The sequence below is a fragment of the Delphinus delphis genome, chromosome 16 (genome assembly GCF_949987515.2).
Source record: "Delphinus delphis chromosome 16, mDelDel1.2, whole genome shotgun sequence".
NCBI lineage: Eukaryota > Metazoa > Chordata > Mammalia > Artiodactyla > Delphinidae > Delphinus > Delphinus delphis.
Genome location: NC_082698.1, coordinates 55327918 through 55350130, shown reverse-complemented (window position 1 = coordinate 55350130; position 22213 = coordinate 55327918). Strand labels below are relative to the sequence as shown.

Sequence of the window (22213 nt, the reverse complement as noted above, 5' to 3'; positions counted from 1 at the left end):
CACCGTCACAGTTGGTTATAAGGATATAAAGTACATCCTCTTCCAGGTGTCATTCTCACATGTTGACTTTTACAGGCTCAAAACACCTAGAAACTATGTTTATGTAGGTCCACGTGCTCAACAAAAATGACAAGATACATTTTTGTATCATGATACATGCAAAAATACAGGACACATGCAACATTCCGCAACTCCCTCTTCTACTCAGTCTTATGCTTCCGAACCGCGTCCCTGGTGATGCACATTGATCTCCCTAACTCCTTCTGAACACCCTACGGGATGGATGCCCTGCACCTATTTATCCATTTCCCTGTGTACGGACACTAAGTCACTATGTCTTCAACTTAACTTGAACAGAATCATCTCCTCCCCTAATGATTATTAACATTCCACACTGAGGGGCACCAATTTAGAAGATTCCTTTTCCTCCCCGAATAATCTGCTCTGTCGGAAGTCCTCATAGTTACAGAATCATAGGGGGGCTACAGAGCATCTCGCAAGCACTAAATCCAACAAGAGTCAGAGGTCCAGAGAAAATAAAAAACTCCCTGGGAAGGGTAAATACACAGACAAATAGACAATCTGGAAGTAACCTAATGTAGTTATGAAAACTGCTTTTAAAACTGGTATAGATATTAAAACCAAAAGCATAAAGGTAATAATAAAACTACGCTAATGTTCACATAATGTAAAAAGGATGTAATTGGTATCATCCATAACATAAAGGGGGTGGGGGGGTCGGGATCCCAGAGATGTAAAGTAGAGTTTTTATACAGGATTGAAATTAAGTTACCATCAGTTTACAATGAATTGTTATAACCTTAAGATGTTTTATGTAACTGCAGTGGTAACCAAAAATAAAGTATCTATAAAATATACACAAAGGGAAACGAGAAGGGAATCAAAACATGTCACTATAAAAATTTTTAAAAAATCAATGAAATACAGAAGGCGGCAGCCAAGGAGGAAAAGATAGACAAAAAAGCAACAAGACATAGAGAAAACAACTAACAAAATGGCAATAGTAAGTCCTTCCATATCAGTAATTACTTTAAATATAAGTGGATTAAATGCCCCAATTAAATGACGTAGACTGGCTGAATGCATAAATAAAAAAGATCCAACTATATGCTGTCTACAAGAGACTCACCTAAGCTCTAAGGTCATTCATAGGCTAAAAGTGAAAGGACAGGAAAAAAAATAATTCATGCAAACGGGCACCTAAAGAGAGCAGGGGTGACCACAGCTGTATCAGACAAAATAGATTTTAAGACGAAAACTGCCACAAGAGACAAAGAAGGACATTATAGCATGATAAAAGGGTCACTTCTCCAGACAGATATAACGATCATAAACATATATGCACCCAACATCAGACTTCCCAGATAAGTGAAGTGAACACTGATGAAACTGAAGGGAGAAACAGACACCAACACAGTATTAGCAGGGGACTTCAATACCCCACTTTCAGTTATGGATAGCACAACCAGACAGAAGATCAATAAGGAAACAGCACTTGAACAACACTACAGACCAACGGACCTAACGGATTCCCCCCTAGAGCCTCCACGGGAGTGTGGACCTGCCAGCACCTTGATCTTGGCCCAGTGGTACTGATTTTGGACTTCTGGCTTCCAGAACTGTGAGAGAATCAATGTATGCTGCGCTGACCACAAAGCTTGTGACATTTGTTACAGCAGCCCCAGGAAACAGATACACAATGAAAGCAGAAGACAATGAATTATATCTTTAAAATGCGTAAATAAAATATCTACCGATCTAAAATTCTATATCCAGTGAAAAATCTCCAAAATGATGGGAAAATAGACCAAAAAAACAAAAAAATAGAGAATTTGTCACCAACAAACCTGCATTACAAGAAATGCTGAAGGTCACCATAACATCGAGAAAATGGTAGTTATATGAGGTAAAGGATGTGTTAAACTAACCTTATTGTGGTAAACCATTTGCAACATATACACCTATCAAATTATCATCCTGTACACCTTAAACTCACAGAATATTATGTGCCAGTTATATCTCAATTAAGATGGAAAAAAAATGCTGAAGGGAGTGTTCAGCTGAAAGAAAAGATCAGAAGGAAAGAGAATTGCAGGAAGGAATGAAGAATAATGGAGAGGATAAATATAAGTGAATAACTGACATGCAAATCAGTAACACTGTTGGATTTAAAATATACGTAAAATGAAAATGATAATGCAAAAGGTGTGGGGGGAGGTAAAGAAGTCGTCACAGTGCTCTGATGTTTTAGAATTAATAGAGAAGCGGTCAAAGCAATGATTCATATTAGCAGTAGGTCAGAGATATATATCATGAGGGTTGCTGGAATCTACCCCCCCGCCACCACCACACAGTAAAACAAAATGATTACCTAAAAACTAACAGATGGGGGGACAGAATAATAAAAATGCTTGATTAATCCAAAAGGAAGAAAAGGAAGTGAAGGGAACATAAAACAGGCAGGACAACAGAAAAAAAACTGGAAGACGGTAAATATATCAGTCATGATTTAATCAGTGATTAAATACTCTGATTAAACGAGAAAGATTGTCACAGATGTGTTCAAATTGTGAAAACGCCTCGGGATGTACACTTTTCTGTAGATGTATGTGCGCTTCTCTATACATATTTATATCTCAATAAAATGAAAAAAAGATGAAGTATCACAGTGGGTGGAAAAAACCCCACATGCTGCCTGCAGAGCCACGTAAATATAAAGCTACAGGAAAGGATAAAGGACGGAAAAAGGCAAAAACCATGCAACACAACCAAGAGAAAGCTGACGGCTAGCAGCACTTAAACAAAATAGACCTTAAGGCCAGAAACATTCCTACACACAAAGAAGGACATAATGATAAGAGTCAAGTTAACAGTAAGATATAACAATTTAGAAATAACAATTTAAAGACCACTTCAAAATACGTAATGAAAGAAAAAAAAAACAAACCACCCACTGCAGAACTGAAAGGAAGACTAGACATACGGCTGTTTTCCAAAGACATCCACTAGACATACACCAAATACACCAGAGGTGGTGTCTACGGAAGAAAAGGGAAGGGAGAATCAAGCAACTATTACTGCCAAAAGGTGAAGAGTCTATTTTACATTTAAAAATGTAAAAACCTACTCTTAGCTCGAAGGCCATATAAAAACAGCCAGGCTTGACCCACAGGCTATGGCTTGCCAACCCCTGTCCTCACTGACAGTGACCTGTGGGCCATGAACAAAGGTGGGACTCACTCAACTCACTGTGACTAAGGCCCTAACTGAAACAATAAATAAGGAAGGAGAGGAGGAGGAAACCAGCTGTCCCACCTTCTGAGGCCCACTGCCACCTCCACACCCTGCCAGCAGGGAGGGCACACCTTCTGGGACAGTGGACACACACGGGGGTCCTCGGAGCAGCATTCACAGGAGGCTCCTGCTTCACAGGACAAATGAACCCTTCCACGGGGCAACCTGCCAAAGGATGTCTGATGCTGCCTAATACGCAACTCCAGGACTGGGTCAGCACCTGGCCCTGGGAGGATCTTGGAAGAATGGACACAGGAGGGGACTTCCCTGGTGGCGCCGTGGTTAAGTATCTGCCTGCCAATGCAGGGGACGCAGGTCGGATCCCTGGACCGGGAAGGTCCCACATGCCACAGAGCAACTAAGCCCGTGCGCCACAACTACCAAGCCTGTGCTCAAGAGCCCGTAAGCTACAACTACTGAGCCCACGCACCGCAACTACTGAAGCCTGCACGCCTAGAGCCTGTGCTCCGCAACAAGAGAAGCCACCGCCGTGAGAAGCCCACGCGCCGCAACTAGAGAAAGCCCGTGCGCCGCAACGAAGACCCAACACGGCCAAAAAAATAAGAAAAAAAGAATGGACACACACAGGAGTAAGGCCAAACACGGCCAAAGATCTGCACAGTGGCCCTTGGTCACCAGCAAGCAGCCAGTAATAACCCCAAAACAAACTGGAAGCAATGCACTGGGCAGAGACTGCATTTTGCGCACCCAATACCCATCTTTCCTTTATTCCTTACTAACAGAACCTGCATTACTGAAGCCAGCAGGTCACCAGTGAAAGTCCTGCCTTCTCAGCCTCCCTCGCAGACTGAGCGGCCAATGAGGAATAAGTGGGAGACCAAGGGTGGGGTTTCCAGGTAAGCTGTTTAAAGAGGCACACTTTTGCCGTGCCCCTTCCTCCTCCCTGCTGCCTGAACGTGGACGTGATGGCAGAAGCTGCAATGACCATGGGAAGACCTTGAGGATGGAAGCCACACCCTACAGGTGGTAGACACTCTGAAGACAGTAGCACCGCCATCCCAACCCAGACACACATCCCTGGATCAGTTATGTGTGAAAGCAAAGCAAACTTCTATCTTGTTTAAGTCACTGTGGTGAGGCTCCTGTGGTCAACAGCACACGTCATCCTGCGAGCCTGCTGGAGAAAGCCAGCCCAGCCACTTGCCTTCAAAGAGTGGAATGGAGTCGTTGGAAAAGGTGTCCAAGGCAAGGAGGTCTCTCCCATCTTTGGACCCGCTGCGTTTATGCTTATGTTTCCTTCGAAAGAAGGACCTGCGTGCAGCCGCCGAGAGCGTCTTTGCGGTGGTGTTGTCATCCTTGACTTCAGACATGCTGAGCCTCCGGGAGAATTCTTGGTCCATCCTGTGGACAAGAGTACAGCAGCGCTGCGGAGGGCCCAGGGACCATCACCTCCCCGCATGCCCAGCCGCGAGGAGAGCCAGAGCTGGGGCTCCAGGCTCCTCCCACATTCTCTACAGGTTTCCTGGCCGCTTCACCACCCACGCTACTGAGGACGCCATGGTGCCACTGCTGTGAGGGTGATACACACACACCAGTGCTGGGCAAGCTCTCAGAATACAGGGCCACCTCCTAGAGTCAGACGAGGGTCAGAAGGAGCTGCTAAGACAGCCTTCACGCGTGACCGCTACAAGTTATGCCTCCTGCCACCAAGAGGAACGAAGCACAGATAGACACTGTAACACAGGAAAAACCTTGAAAAACATCACGCCAAGGACAAGGAGCCAGTCACAAAAGACCACGTGCTATATGACTCCATTCACGTGAAAGTCCAGACAGGGAAGTCTACAGAGACAGAAGGATCAGTGGTCGCTCAGGGTTGACAGGAGGGGGCAGGGCAGACAGAAAGACAAGGCGGGGCAGCTAACGGGGCTTCTTCCTGAGGTGACGAAAATGTTCTCAAATCGACTACGGTGATGGCTGCACATCTGTGAAAATACTAAAAGCCAGTGAACTGTACACTCTGGGTAAATTGTATGGTATGTGAATCATGTCTCAACAAACCTGTTCAAAACAAAAAAGTGCTGTCTCCTAAGTTGCCCCTGTGCTTCTGTATAGCACTGACTTAAGTACAGCACTGACCTACACTAGGACCAAAATTGCTTTTTGGACAAGCAATCGTGGCAAAACGTACAGACCAGAAGCTGATACGGGCATCAGTATAAACCCCCATGAGCCCCAGTCCGCATCCCATGGGGCGTCCCCGCAGGTGCCGCCCGCCCCAGCCCCAGGCCCAGACTCGAGAACACTCACACGTATTTGCTGGGGATCTGCCCGCGCTGGATCTTCTGGGCATTCTCATCCAGCTGCCAGGCCATCCAGGACCCAAATGAGCCCTGGGGCAAGGTGTCATCCACGTAGAGGATGTCATCTTTCTTAAAGCTCAGCTCATGCTCCACCTCTGCCTGCCGCTCATAGAGGGCCCTGGACCGGGCAGTGGAGAGGGCAGGTCAGGCCGCTGGCTGCCCTTTGCAGCCATTCTCCTAGAGCCGCTCTCCTGCTCTGAACTTTCCCCAGACCCCAGAGGCTGATCAGGTCCAGCCTCGCCCCAGCCTAGCAGTGGTTCCCAAAGAGGGGAGCCCAGGCTCTACATGACAGGACAGAGACTGCCCTTTCCTCCCCTGAGACCAGGCTCCCTGGAGACAAGGGCTGCCTCATGCCCATCACATAAAAGACTTCTTGCCAAGGACCAAGGCCGTTATCTCCATTCCAGATGGGCCTTTCCCATTGGCGTCCCTCCCCTGAGGCAAGGCTGACGGTTCCTACAGACTAGAAACTTCCCGGAAGGGAAACATGCCATCCTCAACTGAGGAGGGGTTCCCTAGAGACAGGGACCCCCCCCCCCCACCTCACGGTACACGGTCGATCAGTGCTTTCCATTCTCGTGTGGCCTCAGATCTTAGGGGACATGAAGAAAGCTGAGCACCTCCCGGAAAACGCCCGAAGCCTGCCTCAGACACACACTACATATAGTACTTCGGGGTACCGTGGATGCCTTGACACCCACACATGCTGCAGAGGGATCTGCAGACCTGGGTCAGAGGAGACCGGGAGAGGAGCCTAGCCCACAGGAAAGTGAGGCTCTGTGGTCTCAAACTTCCCCACCAGGCCCTAAACCCTAAAGAGGGAGCCCATCTGGCCCTGGGAGCTTTCGAGGGTTTTTCTAAGTCATAAGCATCTCGTCGTGAGCTTCCAATTTGGGGCCCAAGTAATAATGCTCACGGCCCCACCCTTTGGGGGCAAGAAACATGGGGACATTCACAGGGAACAGCCTTCACCAAAAGCCCCTCCCCTAGCCCCAAGTCCCCGGCAACCCTGGCCACTGGTACCTGATATAGAAGCTGTCGCCAGGCAGGCCCTTGACCTTGGTGAACTCCTCAGGGCGGTACTGCACCTTCAGGCGGACACTGTCCTTGGGCTTCAGCATCTCCACATAGACCTCCTCCACTGTCTTGTTGCGCACGTCCAGACTACCGTACTACCCAGAGACGGAGGACTGGGGTCAGAGGGCAGAAGCTGGGCATCTTGGGTACCCGCGAGAGGCCAGGTGTAGGGTAAGGGTGAGACTCAGCATCCCGTTCACTGGGCATCCATCTGCCCCACCTCCGCAGGTAAGGCTGAGTCCTCTGTTGAGTGTCTGCTCTACCCTCAACAGCTGCTCCCAGGAGAAACCCTGTTCTAGTCCCCCCGCAAGTAAGCCTTATTGGAAACACAGCCCTTCACCTTGCTTATGCTCCTTGCTATCTTTGAGTACCTACGACCCACCTCCCCCACCCAACAGGAGACCCAATGAGCGGGAGATGGCCCTCGCCATCAGACCAGTCCTGAGTCCTCCCACTGACAACAGCAGAGCATCTCCCCTCCGGACACCAGTGCCCAAGCCGGGGCCCCCCTGCCCGCTTCCCCATGATCTACCCAGTAGGGGTCTGGGCAGCATCCAACACCCACACACAGCGGTCGCCAGCAGAGGCTGTGCTCCTCCACCTCCTGTGCCAACTGAGACGGCGGCAAGCCCGACGTGCGGGCGGAGAGCAGCCCGGCTGCTGCTCAGAGGGCGCAGAACTCACCTCAAGGACGAGGTCCCCAGGCACTAGGCCGTCGGGGCCCTTGGCAGGACTGTCGTCCTCCACCTCGGCCACGAACACCCCATGCAGGTTCCCACCACATAAGTGCACGCCAAGCTCCAGCTGGGACTTCTTGATGAAAACAACTCGTGGTTCTGGGGTCTTCTTGGTGGCATCTCCCACCATCCTTATGGGGAGGAAAATGAAGCTCTTCAATTGTGCACAGGGAGGGAGGAAGACATGAGAAAGATGAAACAGTGGTGACGCCCTAACTGTTTTCTGCTGCCCCCCCCCCAACCCCGCCACGGTCTCACGAGCTCTCAGAACCACAGGAGCCGGGAGGCGGGCCGACACAGCCTCTAGTTCTAGTGACCCGGTTTGTAGGCAGGATGCTGAGGTTTGGTAGAGGTGAACACGTGACCCTGGGTCACAAAGCCACTTGGGAACAGAGTGGACATCAACACCCCTGCTTTCCAGCCCAGCTGTCCATCACACACCATGGGCTATGTCTTGCCCACCTGGACTGCACTTGTTTTCCTAACTCTATTCTTCTGCAGAGAACTGCAGAGCCAGGCTCACCAGCCAGGGCACAACTCATCCAGCAAATGTTTACTGAGCAGCTTCTATGGCCCAGATGGCACTAAACCAAGAAGCAGGGCCCCTTGCCTCAAGGAACTCACAGCACAGGGACACTGAAAGGCTGGCAAACAAACTGAGTGAAGGAGACGGGACAGCAACAGAACCGAATGAGCAGGACCTCAGCGGGGGAGCCAGCTGGTGACGAAAATTTTGCTGCAGGTAAGTGTAGCCATAATGGGCACAGTGAACGGTCACAAGTAGGAAAGCCCTGAAGATGTCCCAGCTTCCAGCCTCAAACTTCTGTGAACAGTTCATTAAAGTCGAACCCGAGAAAGGGCTCTGTCCAAGACTGAAGAGTGACTGCCTCAGGACCCAGCCTGTGTGACCCTCCCCCACCTCCCCGCCAGCTCCTGCCCACACTAATGCCGCTCCCTCCTCCGGACATCTCTTCACGCCCGCCCTTTGCACGGCTAACCCCTGCTCATCCCGTGATGAGCTGTGACTTAGCTGTCACTGCCCTGCCATGCTCCTCATGACTGTTCCATTGCGGCCCCTGGCGCCCCTCCCAGCACTCCGGCCGTGCTGCACATGCCTGGACACTGGTCTGCCACCCTGAAACCTAGAGCTCCTTGGGGGCAACACCGCTGTTGATGGCCAGAGCCCGGGGCCTGGCTGGGGGATGACCGTGGGATTCTGTCTAAGGACAGAACCAGAAAACAAGTGAGTGAGAAAAGGAGGAGAGAAAGAAAAAAGGCAGAACTAAGAGTAAGTCAAGTGAGAAAACGAAGAGAAAAAAAGGGAGAGAGGGCAGGACGGAGGGAGGAAAAAAGGACTGGCATGCTCCCCACCCCAAATTCTGACAAGCTGGTGTGCCGTCTGCAGCGCAGGGCGGCGCTGGGACCCACGTCCCCCAGAGGATGTGCTTGGGCCCCAACAATGGCCCCCCGGACCCACCCCGCTCAGCCAAGTGCACGGATGGAAGGCTTGTGGCATGCATCTGCTGACCTGGAGCCGGGGGTGCTCTGCTTGGCCGGGGGTGTGCCAGGGCCCTCGTCCTGCTCCATCAGTGGGTCAATGACAGAGGGATGCTCCGGGGTGGTGGCACTGCTGCCCTGGAGAGTGGAGTGGGGACTGACAGGGTCCAGGTGGGAGCTGGGGACAGGACAGGAAGAGTGAGGAGTAGCATGCAGCCGGCCGGAGCCACCCCATCTCTGGTGGCGACCAGGTCTGGGACGTGAACAGGACCAGGTCACGCAGCTCTGTGACCCGAACCCTGAGGAGAGCAGGCGCCTCAGGAGCCTGGACTCGGTCACCCAGCTGCAGGATCTGCCTGTCCTCAACTCGGGGATCCTCTGCAAAGGGGTCAGCCTGGCGACCCGTGAATTCACTGTTCTCTTTTCCTCTGCATGTGCATTTCAGCCCTTCCCTTCACAGGCGCTGCATGGCAGGGGCACGTCTCACCCTTTCCTCACCTGTCCTGCCACCCACAGCACAGAGGCAGACGGGGGCAGGTGTCCAGTGTCTGCTCGTGGAGTGGGGCCAGACCACTCTGTGGGAGCATCCGCCCGGGGCTGCAGCTCCTGCCTGCTCCACATACCCATGCCGGGGCTTCCTGCTGCACGCGGGACCCAGCCACCCGTTTCCACACCCTATTTCAGGAGGGAAAACCATCCCTCCATATGTCCCTTCTCCAAAACCCAGGGCTGGTCAACTCCTCTCTCATGGCAGCAGAATCCCCAGAACTTGCAGCTGGCACGTAGGTCTCCCCACAGCGAGCCACGCACCTGCCGCACCCGTCTCTCTCCCTGCGGCCCCCATGCCCCCTAGGAGGCCAGGGCCTCACCTGGACCGGGAGTGGCCGCTCAGCTGGTGCATGTGTGGGTTGTACTGGGCCAGGATGGTGATGGTGTCGCACTGCTGCCCGATGATGAGCCGGGCCTGCTGCTCCGTGGCGCTCCGCAGGTTTATGCCATTGAACTAGGAGACACCAGGAGCGGGCTCAGTGATGGCAGAGGAGGGCGTGGAGGAGGGCCTGGGGACTCAGGAAGGGAGGAGAGGAGAGGAGAGGAGGGAGAGGACGGCAGCTCCCGCTCACCTCAAGTAACTGGTCCCCGTACTCAAGGCCGGCCTGGTGAGCGATGCTCCCCCCGGTCACCTTGGAGACGTAGACACCGCCCTTCTCCCCGCTCACGATGGAGATGCCCAGCGGCTCCGAGCCCTTCTGCAGCTTCACATGGCGTGGCTCCTCCACGTAGGGCCTTGGAAGAGAGCCAACAGTTTTGGGGACTCAGGCTCAAAGGAAAGGTCTGGGGAAGATCTGAGGTCAGGCATGCAATCACTACGCAGAAAGGGCCAGGGGGCACAGACGCTCCTATGATGACACAGCTGGATGGGAACACGATGAAGTCCACCTTTGTACGACGGTGATACACAACCCCATGCAATACAGACACGACCCCCCACCCGCGGATGGACACAGAAGCACCCAGTCCCAAAGACACCAAGAAGGGTCTGTGTGAACTATAAACACTGATATGCGCGGGGAAAAGGCACGCAGGTTTCCCTAACAGGAGAGGAGTGGCCTCACAATGTGCAACGTACAAACCTCCAATGGGGTCTCAAGACGCCCTTGGGGCAAAAGGACTGCTTTCTGGGGTGATATTCACCCAAGAAGGGGCAACATTAAATATCAGTTTTTATATTTACCAGGACACAGGAGGATGCAAAATGATCATGAGATTAAGCTGCTGCAAACCGGAGGCACTAAAAAGGGAGCGGGGAGGCTGGGAGCAAGGCGGCACCATGCACCCACTGGCCCCGGGGAGCCGCCCACCGCACCGCGGGGGATAAGGGGCGCGGGGGGGCTGGGGTGGGGACCTCCTGTCGGGCCAACCTCACGCTCCTCAGGGAGGAGGACCTGGGCCTGGCAGCCACAGGCAGTCTCAGGAGGGATCTGTGGTGGTGGAGGCATCTGGAAGGTGCAAAAGGTTAGAAAGCAGAGCGGGGGTGATCGGAGGAGGAAGACAACCACAGACGCCTGGAACGTGACAGACAGACAGACAGACAGACAGTTAAGTGACCCCGAGCCGCCAGGACCCCCGCTGCATGCTGCCCGAGCTCCTCCTCAGGACAAGACTGCAGCCAAAGGCCAGGGGAGGGGACAAGCAGAGCGCCACCCCCGAGGGCTCCCTCCTCCAGAGCACATGTCAGGGAGGGGTGGGGGGGTGGGGGGGTGGTCCACGTGCTGAAGGGCAGGCAGGCAGAGGGGGGCCCTTTGGGAGGGAATCCTTACTTTTTAATCTCCCGAATGATTTAAAATTTTTATAATATGCACAAGAGTTTTGTCAGAACAATAAGGCTGCTTTGTAAAAGAAGTTCATAAAGTATACTTAACACTACAAACAGCTTAAAACATAACATTAAGGAGGAAGTTTATGTATGTAAAACAACATAAATAAGGCATGTATTTAAACTGTATATATACACACACACACCTCAGAAGGTGAAATAACAGCAACTGAACCTCGGGTTGATGAGATTATGTGACTTTTTTCTTTCTACTTTTCTAGTTTTCCCAGTTTTCTATAACGATAGTTAACTTGAGACTGAGCAAAAGAGGGACTATTTTTAGTAAGTAACCCATTCTTCAGTCAGGTCACACACGTTAAAGTTTATGTCACCTAAGCGCTGTGAAGGCAGGAATCACCGACACTGACGCACACACTCGCTCACACACACACACCGGTTCTCTGTGCACCGCGGAGAAAGCTAAGGGGATGTCTGAACCACATGTGATAAGGCCCCTTCTGCTTCTAAGGAGCCCCCTTCAGTGGGGGGAAAGTCTTGTTCTCTCAGTGACCTGAGCTGGGGGTTCGGTAAAACCTCACACCCCCAGGGCCGGTTTGTGCTCCTGTCTGCACGATGCAGGTGAGGCCATCATGAACACGTCCACGCGAACTGTGCTGACTCCCCTGGGGGCCCAGGCGCCTTGGCGGTTATGGGTACGCTCTGTTCTCCAGTTTACACTTGCCAGGTGTGCTGTCTTACAGGTTCAGATCGTAAATGAGATTTTCTTAACTATGGGCCCACCAGCAGCGTCTCTCCCATGGCTTGCAGCTACAAGGGTCCTCAGCTTTCTGGATGTAAGTGGAGGAGAGTAGCTCTAGTCCTAGATCCTAAGTGATTAGATACAGGTAAGTTCAAGTTTAATCCAATCTCCCACTAGGATCTAGACAGAACCCTTTAAATAGATAGATACGATCTGGTAAATCTCACTCTGAAGAACACCAGAGGTGGATGAGGAACGTGCAGAGCTTGTGCAGGAAGGGACCAGCCCTGAGAGGAGGCATGTCTGGACTGACAGCTGAGATCGGCCTGCATTTCAAAATGAACCAATAAACGGCTAAGCTGTACATGTATGCTTCACACACTCTCTTCCTGTGTGTATTTTATCTCACAATAAAAAGTTTGGGGGGCGGGGGGAGGGAGCAAGCGATACAGCTGTGTTCTGGGGCCAAAAAGAAAAGGGTAAGAAGGAGTCCTGGGACTTCCCTGGTGGTCCAGTGGTTAAGACTCCACTCTTCCACTGCAGGGGGCAGGGGTTTGATTCCTGGTTGGGGAACTAAGATCCCGCATGTTGCGTGGTGCAGCCAAAAGTTCAAAAAAAAAAAAAAAAAAAAAAAAAGTCCTGATTCTAATTAGTATAGGCCAGTCACTAACCATGTGACCACAGACAGACCACTCCAACTTTCTGGCCTCAGTTTCCTCATCTTTAAAATGGGGCCGATGACGATGCCGCTGATCACAGGGTTATGTGAGGACTTCACGACTTATTACGTGGAACGTGCTTAAGCAAGGGCCTGGGGAGCAGTGAACGGCATCACTTCATCACGGTCACTGTCAGGTCGTCCCCAGCATCACGTGCTGGAGCCCCCCTCCTCCCGTGGGCACTCAGTGGAAGGAGCTCACCCTGCTCCTCCAACTGGCCATCCACGTGCGCCCCTCCTCCTGCATCACGTGTCCACAGGACTTCCTCGTGACGTCCTGGAGCAAGACACCAGGGGATGCTAGGCGACCCAAACGCCTGCAGCCTCGCCGGAGGTCAACTCTGTCGGAACTCCCCAAACCGCACCACGCCCGGGGCCGAGGGCGCGGCCGAGCGCTGGCCCGCTACAGCAGCGCGCCATCCTCCCCTGTGCCCACTCACCTGTCCTTTCTGCGCTCCCCGAGGGCCGCGGGGTTGACGGCAATCCTGGGCAATGTGGCGGCTGAGGTCTGGGATGGGCTACAGGAGGACAGGCCTTCGACATTCAGAGGAGACTGCGGGGGAGTGCTGCACTCCGAGTGGGACAGCGAGCCTGCCGAGAGGGGTGGGTGAGGGCCGGGCCTGCACCTCCGCTCCCGCAGCCCGGACGCACGGCCATGCGTGCGGGTGCCTTGTGCCTCGTGCCTCACACTCCCCCCTGCATCTCCCGCCAGGGCCCGGGTCCTGGCCCCGCCAGCATAACTGATGGCTGAGACCGGGAGTGAACTGTGAGCGGTGCCCAGACACCCCACCCTGAGGACGGAGGGGGTCAGCACGGGGAAGGGCCACTGAGAAGTTCTCACCTCTGTCAGAGCCCATGACAGACCGCGGATATCTTGGCGTTGATGGGATTTTAATGCGTTCTGCCTTAAACTGCAAGTTGCTCGAAGACCCTGTGGTTCCACAAGGGGACAAAACTTTAGGCCTGCAATTAAACAGCACCCCTCACTCCCTCACCACCATCCTAGCAGTCAGGAAACATACACGGTTATGACAGAATGAAAGTGGGCCCTGCCATTTATCCCCAAGGGGGTCTCAACGTGGAACAGTCAGGGAAAGCAGAGGCCTAGCCCCAGTACGTGAATAAACCGTGCAGGGCTAGGCTGCTTCAGAACAGCATCCCACAAGTCTCGCTTCCAGCCCCGAACAGAGACAGCACCCCACGCGACAGGCACGACTGCCGGCCTTGTGTCCACAACGCCGGAAGCAGCTCCACCAGAGTCTCTTTGAGACAACTGCTAGCCTCGACTCTGGGGTGCGTTTTCCGTAAGTGATCGGCAACATGACATCCCCCAGAATGACCTCAGGGTCAGGGAGCAAGGCTCCTGGGCCAGGGGTCACCAGAACAACTATACGGCCACCGTGGGAAGCTGCAGGAAGGCCACAGGAAAGGGCTCTGGGTGCAGCATGGAGCCGGCCTCGGGAGAGGGGCTGTGTGTGTGGGCCGCCAGGAGGTCTGGGCATGAGGATGCGGGTGGAGATGAAGAAAGACTGCTGCCTGCTCTGGCGAGAAGGCGCCAGTGGCTCAGTTACCGAGGCGGGCGCTGGAGGGCAGGGAGTTGCACCCGTGGGAGGCTCTCATCTCAGAGCAGTCGCTGCAGGCCCTGGGGCTCAGATCCAGGCTCAGGCGGCCCTGGTGCTGGACACTGTCGAAAAGCAGACAAGTGAGGGGCTCGGGAGAAGGACCAGGTCAGGATAACAAGTGGCTGGCCACCCTGAGGCCCTCTGCCAGCTCAGGGAGGCCCAGAAGCGGCTCCCAGTCGGCCGAGGACGGCGACTGCCTGCAGCCACGCTCAGAGGGCCCTGCAAGCGCCAGGCCAGGACCAAGCTCACTGGGACAGAGGGCTTTCTGCAGGGACGAACAGAGGCTCTGCCTCCTGGGCGGGCACGGAGGGGCAGGACGGCACCGAGGCTCTCCCTAGAGGAGCCCGTCCCTGGAAACGGGAGAGCTGAGGGCGGGGAGCCCGCGTTGCCCACGTCGGGCTGGCCCGCATTCAGGCCCGACGATGACCTCTTCTAGCTGTGAGACTACATCTCTTGCCTGCTTAGGGCCTTCCAGGGGTCTTCACTGTACTCAAAATAAAACCCAAACTCTGGGTTTGTGCCCTATGACGTGGGCCTTCCTCCTGACTCACCGTCTCTTTGCCAAGCTCCCCTACTCTCTCCCTGGAGCCCACTGCACCATTCTCAGATGCCCGGGCTGCAGACCTACAGCCCTCCTTCCTGGAGGCTCCTCCCCAAGTCGTACAACTGGCCTCTTCTCAGCCTTCTAGTCACGGCAGCATCCCCCTGCACGGGGCCCTCTCCACCGCCCAATATAACTTGCCACCCTCTTCCAAGTCACAGCCTAGCTTGTCAACACTTTAGGGTCTTTAGGGCCATTCAGCACCATCTGGTATCACTCTGTTCTCTTTTTTGGTCGTTCCCCACTCCCCACCTCGGCCCCGGCCACTTGAACACAAATGCCACAGGAGATGAAGTCTGTCTACTTAATTTTTCACTGTAGCCCTCTAGAACTATAGCAGTCCACGGCATGTAGTCTGTGCTCTATTAAAACCTGTCAAGTAATCGAATGAATGAGTGACCTTGAGCCAATCCATTCATTTTCTTAAGGCTCAGTTCCTCATCTATCAACCAGAGACAGTAATAGTAGGGTGGCTCTGGTGACCAAGTGAGATGACGCTTATAAAGGTCTGAGGACAGTACCTGGCATGTGAGCGCTCAGCTATCAGCTGCCTTCTCTACCATCGTCCTACAAATACCTTTTCAAGCTCCACGCTGGTAAATAAAGAGAGCGACCTTAAAGTTTCCTTTCCCCGGGGCCCCAGCGCTGCTCTACCCGGCCTCTTCCCAGCTAGGCAAGGGAACCCCTCTATACACAGTGGCCTTATGCCCAGGTGGGCTTGGATGGCTGGGGTACAGGGAAGCACAGGTGGCTTCACATACCTGGGATGCAAACCCTGGGGGCCAGCCTCTCTGGGGACAGGCGGAGAGCTGCAAGGGCCGACCCTGTGGCTGCGCACGGTGTAGATGGGGTTCCTCAGGACGGAGCTCACAGTGGTGCTCGGGGTCATACTGCGGGGAACAGTGCCTGCAAATGGGCAGGGTGAGACAGTGGCCCCAAAGCATCCAGCCAGCCCCAGATCTATGCAAGCTTCTGGCCCTGCTCCACCTGTAAGGCAGGAGAACCCTCTTCAGTGCTTCCCATTTCCCAGGCTGCTATGGGGAGAAAGCACTCTGAAAAGCTAAAAAATGTCACTGATAGAAGACTGAACACTCCAGACAGGTCAGTAGTGGCTAGATCTTTGAGGACGCACAGCAGCTTCCTGCAATGACAGTCTCCACTCTCCCTGGGACTGGGCGGCCCTGGGAGCCCGCATCGACCCTCCTCCCCGGCCCTGCCCTGCCAGCTCACCCACAGACGCCCTGCTGGGGTAGAAGGGGGGGTTGCTGTGCCGGCTGGAATGCCCTGGCGAGTAAGGGGACCACTCCTGGAGATCTGGGGAGAGCTCTCCACTGGCCGGGACGCTCTTCTGCTCCTGCAGAACCAAAGGCAAGAGGCAGTGGCTGGAAACAGGGAAACACACAGGCATTTGCAAGCGATTTCTATCCCTTACGCCCTAGCTTCTCCCACTCAGACACATGACGTGACATTTGGGAGAGATCGTTAACTCGTTTATTCATTCACGTTGCCTTACACATCTGGAAGAGAAGAACTTCCTTCAAAAATACTTTGGAAGAAAACCACACAGCAAGAATCTGTTCTTTCGAATAAACAGCTTTTGTGTGTAGAGAGGGTGGAACACATGGGTGCATCGGGCACACGTATGCAGCAACTCCACACAACCTGCCCAGCCGTGTGAAGCTCCGTGTCTGCTGAAAGTAGCAGGGATTTGTTCTCCTGCTCACAGCAATCTCTCCCGTCTGGAAATGACCACAGCACCCACAAAAACAAGCCGGCCTGTCCTGCTGCCAGCTAACAGATTCACACGTGCTATCTTGACTCCCTAAATCCTTTGAGGTGGGTCCTTGCCACTTGGGTTTATTGCAATACAAGTTCAAAAGCTTCTTGCTCAATAAGCAAATCAAACCCCAGACCCAAGGAAGCGTTGCCCTCTTGGTGTCCTATTACCGCTATCACGCACACCCCAGGCTGCTTTCTAATCTCCTAAAGGGAGACTGCTTCCTGCGGGCACTCACCTGCCATCCCCTCCCCTTCTCCCGGGCAGGTGCTGAGAGCAGAGGCAAAGGAGCCAGGGCTAAGCCTGAGCTAGGGGATGCCAGTGCGGGCGGGCGCAGGTCCCTGTGTGGCCCGCCCCACCTCCACCTCCCCCTGACCCACTCCAGGGCTGAGCTCTACCTCCAGGAACTGAGCAGAGATCACTACTGGAGCGAGCTTGGGCCGAAAGCTGGGAGCAGACTTTGGCCGGCGGCGCTTCTGCCCCAGCTCGTCCATCTTCTGGGAGGTGAGGTCCTCGTCACAGGACTTCTTGGCCGGCAGGTAGGAGGAGTCCCCGTCCCCTTCAGGGTAGTAGCTGGAAGCAATGCGGACCCTGGCCTTGCGAGGGGGCGAGGCGTGCATGGGCTCCCCGGGGTCCATGTCGGGGGGCAGGGCACTCGGGGGGCTGGTGGATGGGGAGCTGCCCACTAGAGTGGCCTCTGACTCAGAACTGGTTTCCAGTTTGTGCTGGAACTTAATAGAGTCACCCCTCCTGGGAGGTTTTGGGGGCGTCAGAGGTCCCACCCTCTTGGAGGGCAGGGGGGAGTAAGCAGGCCCAGGGCCTGGGAGCAGGTAGTCTATTTTGGGGGGCGTCTGGGGGCGTTTGAAAGTGTTTGGGTCAAAGATAGACTTTCTTTGCTTTGGCTTCTTGTAAACGGAGAGCTTCTCGGGTCCTGCCGCGGAGCTGAGCACAGCCTTGGGCCAGGTCCCGCCGCTGTTGGCATTCTCGGGCTCTGCCTTGTCCAGGCGGGCCTCTGCCTCCCCACAGGGGCCCACCTCAGTCTCGAAGGGCAGCAGTGGCCGCCGGCTACGCACGTCCACCGGCCCAGAGCCACGCTCCCCCGAGGCGTCCGAGCGAAAGGGGCTCAGGCTACGCTCGGAGGCGCTGGGACAGGCCTGGGGGGAGCCGGGGAAGGTTCCCCCGGGGAACGGCTTGTGCAGGAAGGAGCTGCTGCCTCCTGGGGGGCCAGACTCCTTCTTGTCCTCCAGCCTGTCGGCGTAGAAGATGTCCGTCTGCGTGGAGTTGTTGTGCTGCATCAAATTCCGTTTATTCTGAGCCTGGACCTCCGGGCCGTGGGCTCGGAAGCTCAGCATCTTATCAGAGTCCTTGATGTTTTCAAAGATGTTCTGGCCGCTCCACGACGCGCTCTGAGGGAACACCTAAGTAGGGGTTGCAGAGGAGGGAGGAAGAGAGCCGGTGAGACCGCACGACCTGGAGCTGCCACCAAAAACCACCCCTGGAGGTAGAGCGATGGTCAGGAATGGGCCACACACACCCCAAAGTTGGACAGATGGACAGACGTGCAGGCATGTACACCTCGCCAACAGGTGACGCTTGCTCACAGCCAGGCCACTGGGAACCCACAGGAAAGACACAAAGTTCCCTTGACTTTGAGCATTTTCTGAAATCACCTGCACTGTGTCCTGCCTATTTTTTAAAATTATTAAATGTAAATATAAAAAATTCACTATTAAAGGCATCTTACAGTACACCTAGACAATGGAATATTATTCAGTGATAAAAAGAAACAACCTATCAAGCCATGAAAAGACATGCAGGAACCTTAAATGCACAGGACTAAGTGGAAGAAGCCAATCTGAAAAGGCTGCATGCTATGTGAGTCCAGCTATATGACGTTCTGGAAAAGGCAAAACTACAGAGAGAGTCAAAAGATCAGCGTTTGCCGGGGGCTGAGGGGGAGGAAGGGATGAACAGGTGAAGCCCAGAGGCTCTTCAGGGCACTGAAATCACTCTGCAGGATACTGTAACAGCGGATACGTGTCATTATACATTTGTCTAAACCCGTAGAATGTACAACCCCAAGAGTGGATCCTCACGTTAACTACAGACTTTAATTAATACTTAATTAATTAATTAATACATTAGTTAATACTAATGTATTAACATTGGCTCATCGATATCACAGAGCGGAAGATATGAGAACTCTGTACTAACTCAACTTTTCTGTAAACGTAAATCTGTTCCCCAAAAAGGCTATTAATTTTAAAATAATTTTTAAAAACATCTCTTAATGAAGTAGATGAGCCTTTTTCCAACCTTCTTGGAAAAGCTGATAAGAAGTACAATAAACGCCCTTAAACCCATTTAGATTCAACAATATTTTGCCCAATTGTCTGTATCTATTTATACTGCAGATCATTCGAAAACAAGTTACAAATATTATGACATTTCACCCGAACAGCTTTAGCACGCACTTCTCCCAAATAAGGCCATTCTCCTGTATGACCCCAATACCATCATTATACCCAGGAAAAGTAACAATTCCCTAAGATCATCTCATTATCCAGTCCAGATCCAAATGTACCCCCCATCTCCAAAATGTCCTTCATAGCTAGGTTTTTTTGTTTCTGGGTTTTTGGTTTTGGTTTTGGTTTTGAAACCAGGATCCAGTCAGGGTTCACGCATACCTTGCACTTATAAATCAAGACCTTTTTTCCAAGGATCCCAGTGATGTGGAGAAGTGGCTTGGGTACAAGGAGCTGGGGTTCTGCCTGCCCCAAAGAGGGCGAGAGCAGAGCCAGTGCAGGGCGGGGGCCCTTACCTTCAGGAGGGAGAGGGTCAGGGAGTCCTGGCAGCTCCGCAGCAGAGATTCACACTCATTCAGAGACTTGTTGTCCAGTGCAATGCCATTGATCTAGGGCCAACAGAGAGCCCGTCAGGCCCACCACCAGGATAGGGGTTCTGCCTAGCTGCTGACCCACGCTGGACAGTGGGCCTTGTTCTGTAAGGTGCCCCCGTCTGGAGCTGGCAAAGGAGAGAAAGCCCCTCCCCAGTTAAGGCCCTCAAAGTCCAGTTATGGGGCTTCTGAGGCAAATGAAACACACAGCCTTGAAAGCACTCTGGGGAAGTGACTTTGACTGACTGGGACCAGAACACCACGGGTCCCAGAGGGACATCCCGGACCCGCCGCTTCCTGCTGCGTGATGCTGGACCACGGCTCAGAACTCCTTCAAGAGCAAAAAGGAAAACAAACACGGACGCCCCCCCAGGGGCGCGAGGAGACTGAAAACAAGATCATGATGTGGGAGGCTGGACCCACGTGACATGAAGTATCATCGCAAAGACTCCTACAGCCCCTCACGCCTGAGTCTCTGTCCGCACCCCTCTCAGACACGTTCCAGTGCTTTTTAAAAGTGTATGTGCAATAGGTGAACGGTGAGACTGGGGTGCACCCATACCATGGAGTCCTACCCGGCTTCGAGAAGGACCACGGCATCAGCACATCCAACCACGTGATGGAGCTCACAGCACGAAGCCAGGTGGGAAAGGCCATCTCAAACGGGCAAGTACTGCAGACTCTACTTACACAATATCCTCCAAATGACAGAATTATAGAGCTGGGGAACAGATTAGTTGCCAGGGCTTATGATGGCGGGGAGGGGGCATGCTTAGGACTGCGGGGGTTAACAGAAAGGAGTGACACGAGGGAGATCTTTGTGGTGGTGGACAGCCCTGTTTTTTAACCTAAAATGTGATAACAGATTTCATAGTTACGTAAGATGTAACCATTAGATGTTAACTGGATGACGGGTACGTAGGACCTTTCTGTACTATCTTTGCCACTTCACTTTTTAATATTGTTTAACATCATAACTGAATTATAATTATTTCTGTAATTATTTCAAAATTGAAAGTTAAAAAAATATATATGTTCAGAGTGATTATCTTGGGGTGGTAGATTAATTTGGTTGGTTTTGTTTTTCTTTATAACTTCCCCACATCTTAAGAGTTTTTCGTATTGGCCATATTGCTTTCAAACTCTAGCTCGCCCCCAAATCTGAAAAACACTGGCAAAGATGTGAAGTAACGAGCTCCCCCAAACACGGCAGGTGGGACTTCTCTGAAGCACAAGGAGGGACATCACATCACGTGTTGAATGCTTATGCCCTCTGATCCAGCAATTCCCCCACCCGGGACTCTATCCCGTGGCGGGACACAGCAGTGGCCATGAAGCACTATTACAATGGCAAAAAATGTCCTGACTGTCCATCAGGAGACCGGCCCAAAGGCCACTAAGGAACATGCAGTTACTGAAATGACTCAGACAGATCTAAAGATGTGAATCTGGAAGAACCTCAAGGCACGCTGTTAGAAACAGAAAGCAAGGTTAGCAGCAGCACAGTATACTATGATCACATCTAAGTTTAAAAAAAAAAAAAAAAGTGGGAGATATAAGTTTTGAACGTTTGGGGGAGAAAACACAATGAACTGTTAAAAGTAGTTGCCCTTAGGATGGGAACTGGGAGATGGGGAGTCTAGAACCAGAGGAAGGGTTCCCTGAGACTTACAGCCACAATCCTGTCTCCCACAGCGAGGGACCCCTCTTTGGCAGCCGGGCTTCCGGGCACCACGGCGGCAGCATACACTCCATTCTCCAGGCTGATGCCGCTGTCTGCAAACCAGAGGTCCCCGGTTAACCCCTGCCCGGGTTGCATGGCCCTCTGGTTGTCTCATCTTGACTTTACGAGATAAACTTTTAAAAAGGATGTTGGCAGACTGCAACCTGTCCATCCCAGCACCCCGCCCAGGTCACACCACCCAGGGACCGGGTCAGGTCTGGTCTGGCGAATCAAACAATCAGAGACAAGCAAGACCCAGGACCCAGACGGCCCCGTAGCGTGAAGCACACGGGCTGCACTGAAACCACATCAACGCCTAGTTCTGGGAATGAGGGGTGCCCGAAAACACATGCGATCTCTCTGTACGAGAAAAGGGTGCCCTGCCCACCTCCCCAGCCCCTACCTTTATGCCCGCTCAGGTTGATGTGCAGCGGTGTGACCACCTTCCCGCCCAGGGACTTCCTCCGACGCACGACCATGTTGATGGCCCCCTCCCCGTTGAGGAGCGCCTTCATGGCCTGCTTCTTGTCCTTATTGATGAGGTCCACGTCGTTGATTCTCAACAGCCAGTCATTGACCCTGAGGAGGGGGACAGCCAGGTCACTGCCAGCGGAGGCCTTGGGACCAGGGGGCCGGCCCCTGTTGCTCCCATTCGGGGAGCAGAACACCAGAAAGCAGGTACCCCACAAACACATTCAGAAAGGTTTCCTCGGGGCTTCCCTGGTACACGGTGGTTACGAATCCGCCTGCCAATGCAGGGGACACGGGTTCGAGCCCTGGTCCGGGAAGATCCCACATGCCGCGGAGCAACTAAGCCCGTGCGCCACAACTACTGAGCCCACGTGCCACAAC

At 53.2% G+C, this 22213-nt stretch overlaps 1 protein-coding gene across 1 annotated transcript in view; it reads right to left on the bottom strand.

Moving 5' to 3' along the window:
* Nucleotides 1-22213, bottom strand: part of DLG5 (discs large MAGUK scaffold protein 5) — a 120499-nt gene that overhangs the window by 7464 nt on the left and 90822 nt on the right. Inside the window, exons 12-27 of the mRNA XM_060034717.1 lie at nt 21765-21940; nt 21311-21414; nt 19564-19656; nt 17141-18160; nt 16196-16319; nt 15727-15871; nt 14314-14426; nt 13584-13673; nt 13183-13333; nt 10072-10234; nt 9820-9953; nt 8982-9128; nt 7401-7584; nt 6663-6811; nt 5587-5757; nt 4481-4677 (exon numbers count right to left, since the gene is read on the bottom strand). Of these exons, the coding sequence (XP_059890700.1) occupies nt 4481-4677; nt 5587-5757; nt 6663-6811; nt 7401-7584; nt 8982-9128; nt 9820-9953; nt 10072-10234; nt 13183-13333; nt 13584-13673; nt 14314-14426; nt 15727-15871; nt 16196-16319; nt 17141-18160; nt 19564-19656; nt 21311-21414; nt 21765-21940 (3161 nt within the window). The remainder of the gene's footprint in view (nt 1-4480; nt 4678-5586; nt 5758-6662; nt 6812-7400; nt 7585-8981; nt 9129-9819; nt 9954-10071; nt 10235-13182; nt 13334-13583; nt 13674-14313; nt 14427-15726; nt 15872-16195; nt 16320-17140; nt 18161-19563; nt 19657-21310; nt 21415-21764; nt 21941-22213) is intronic.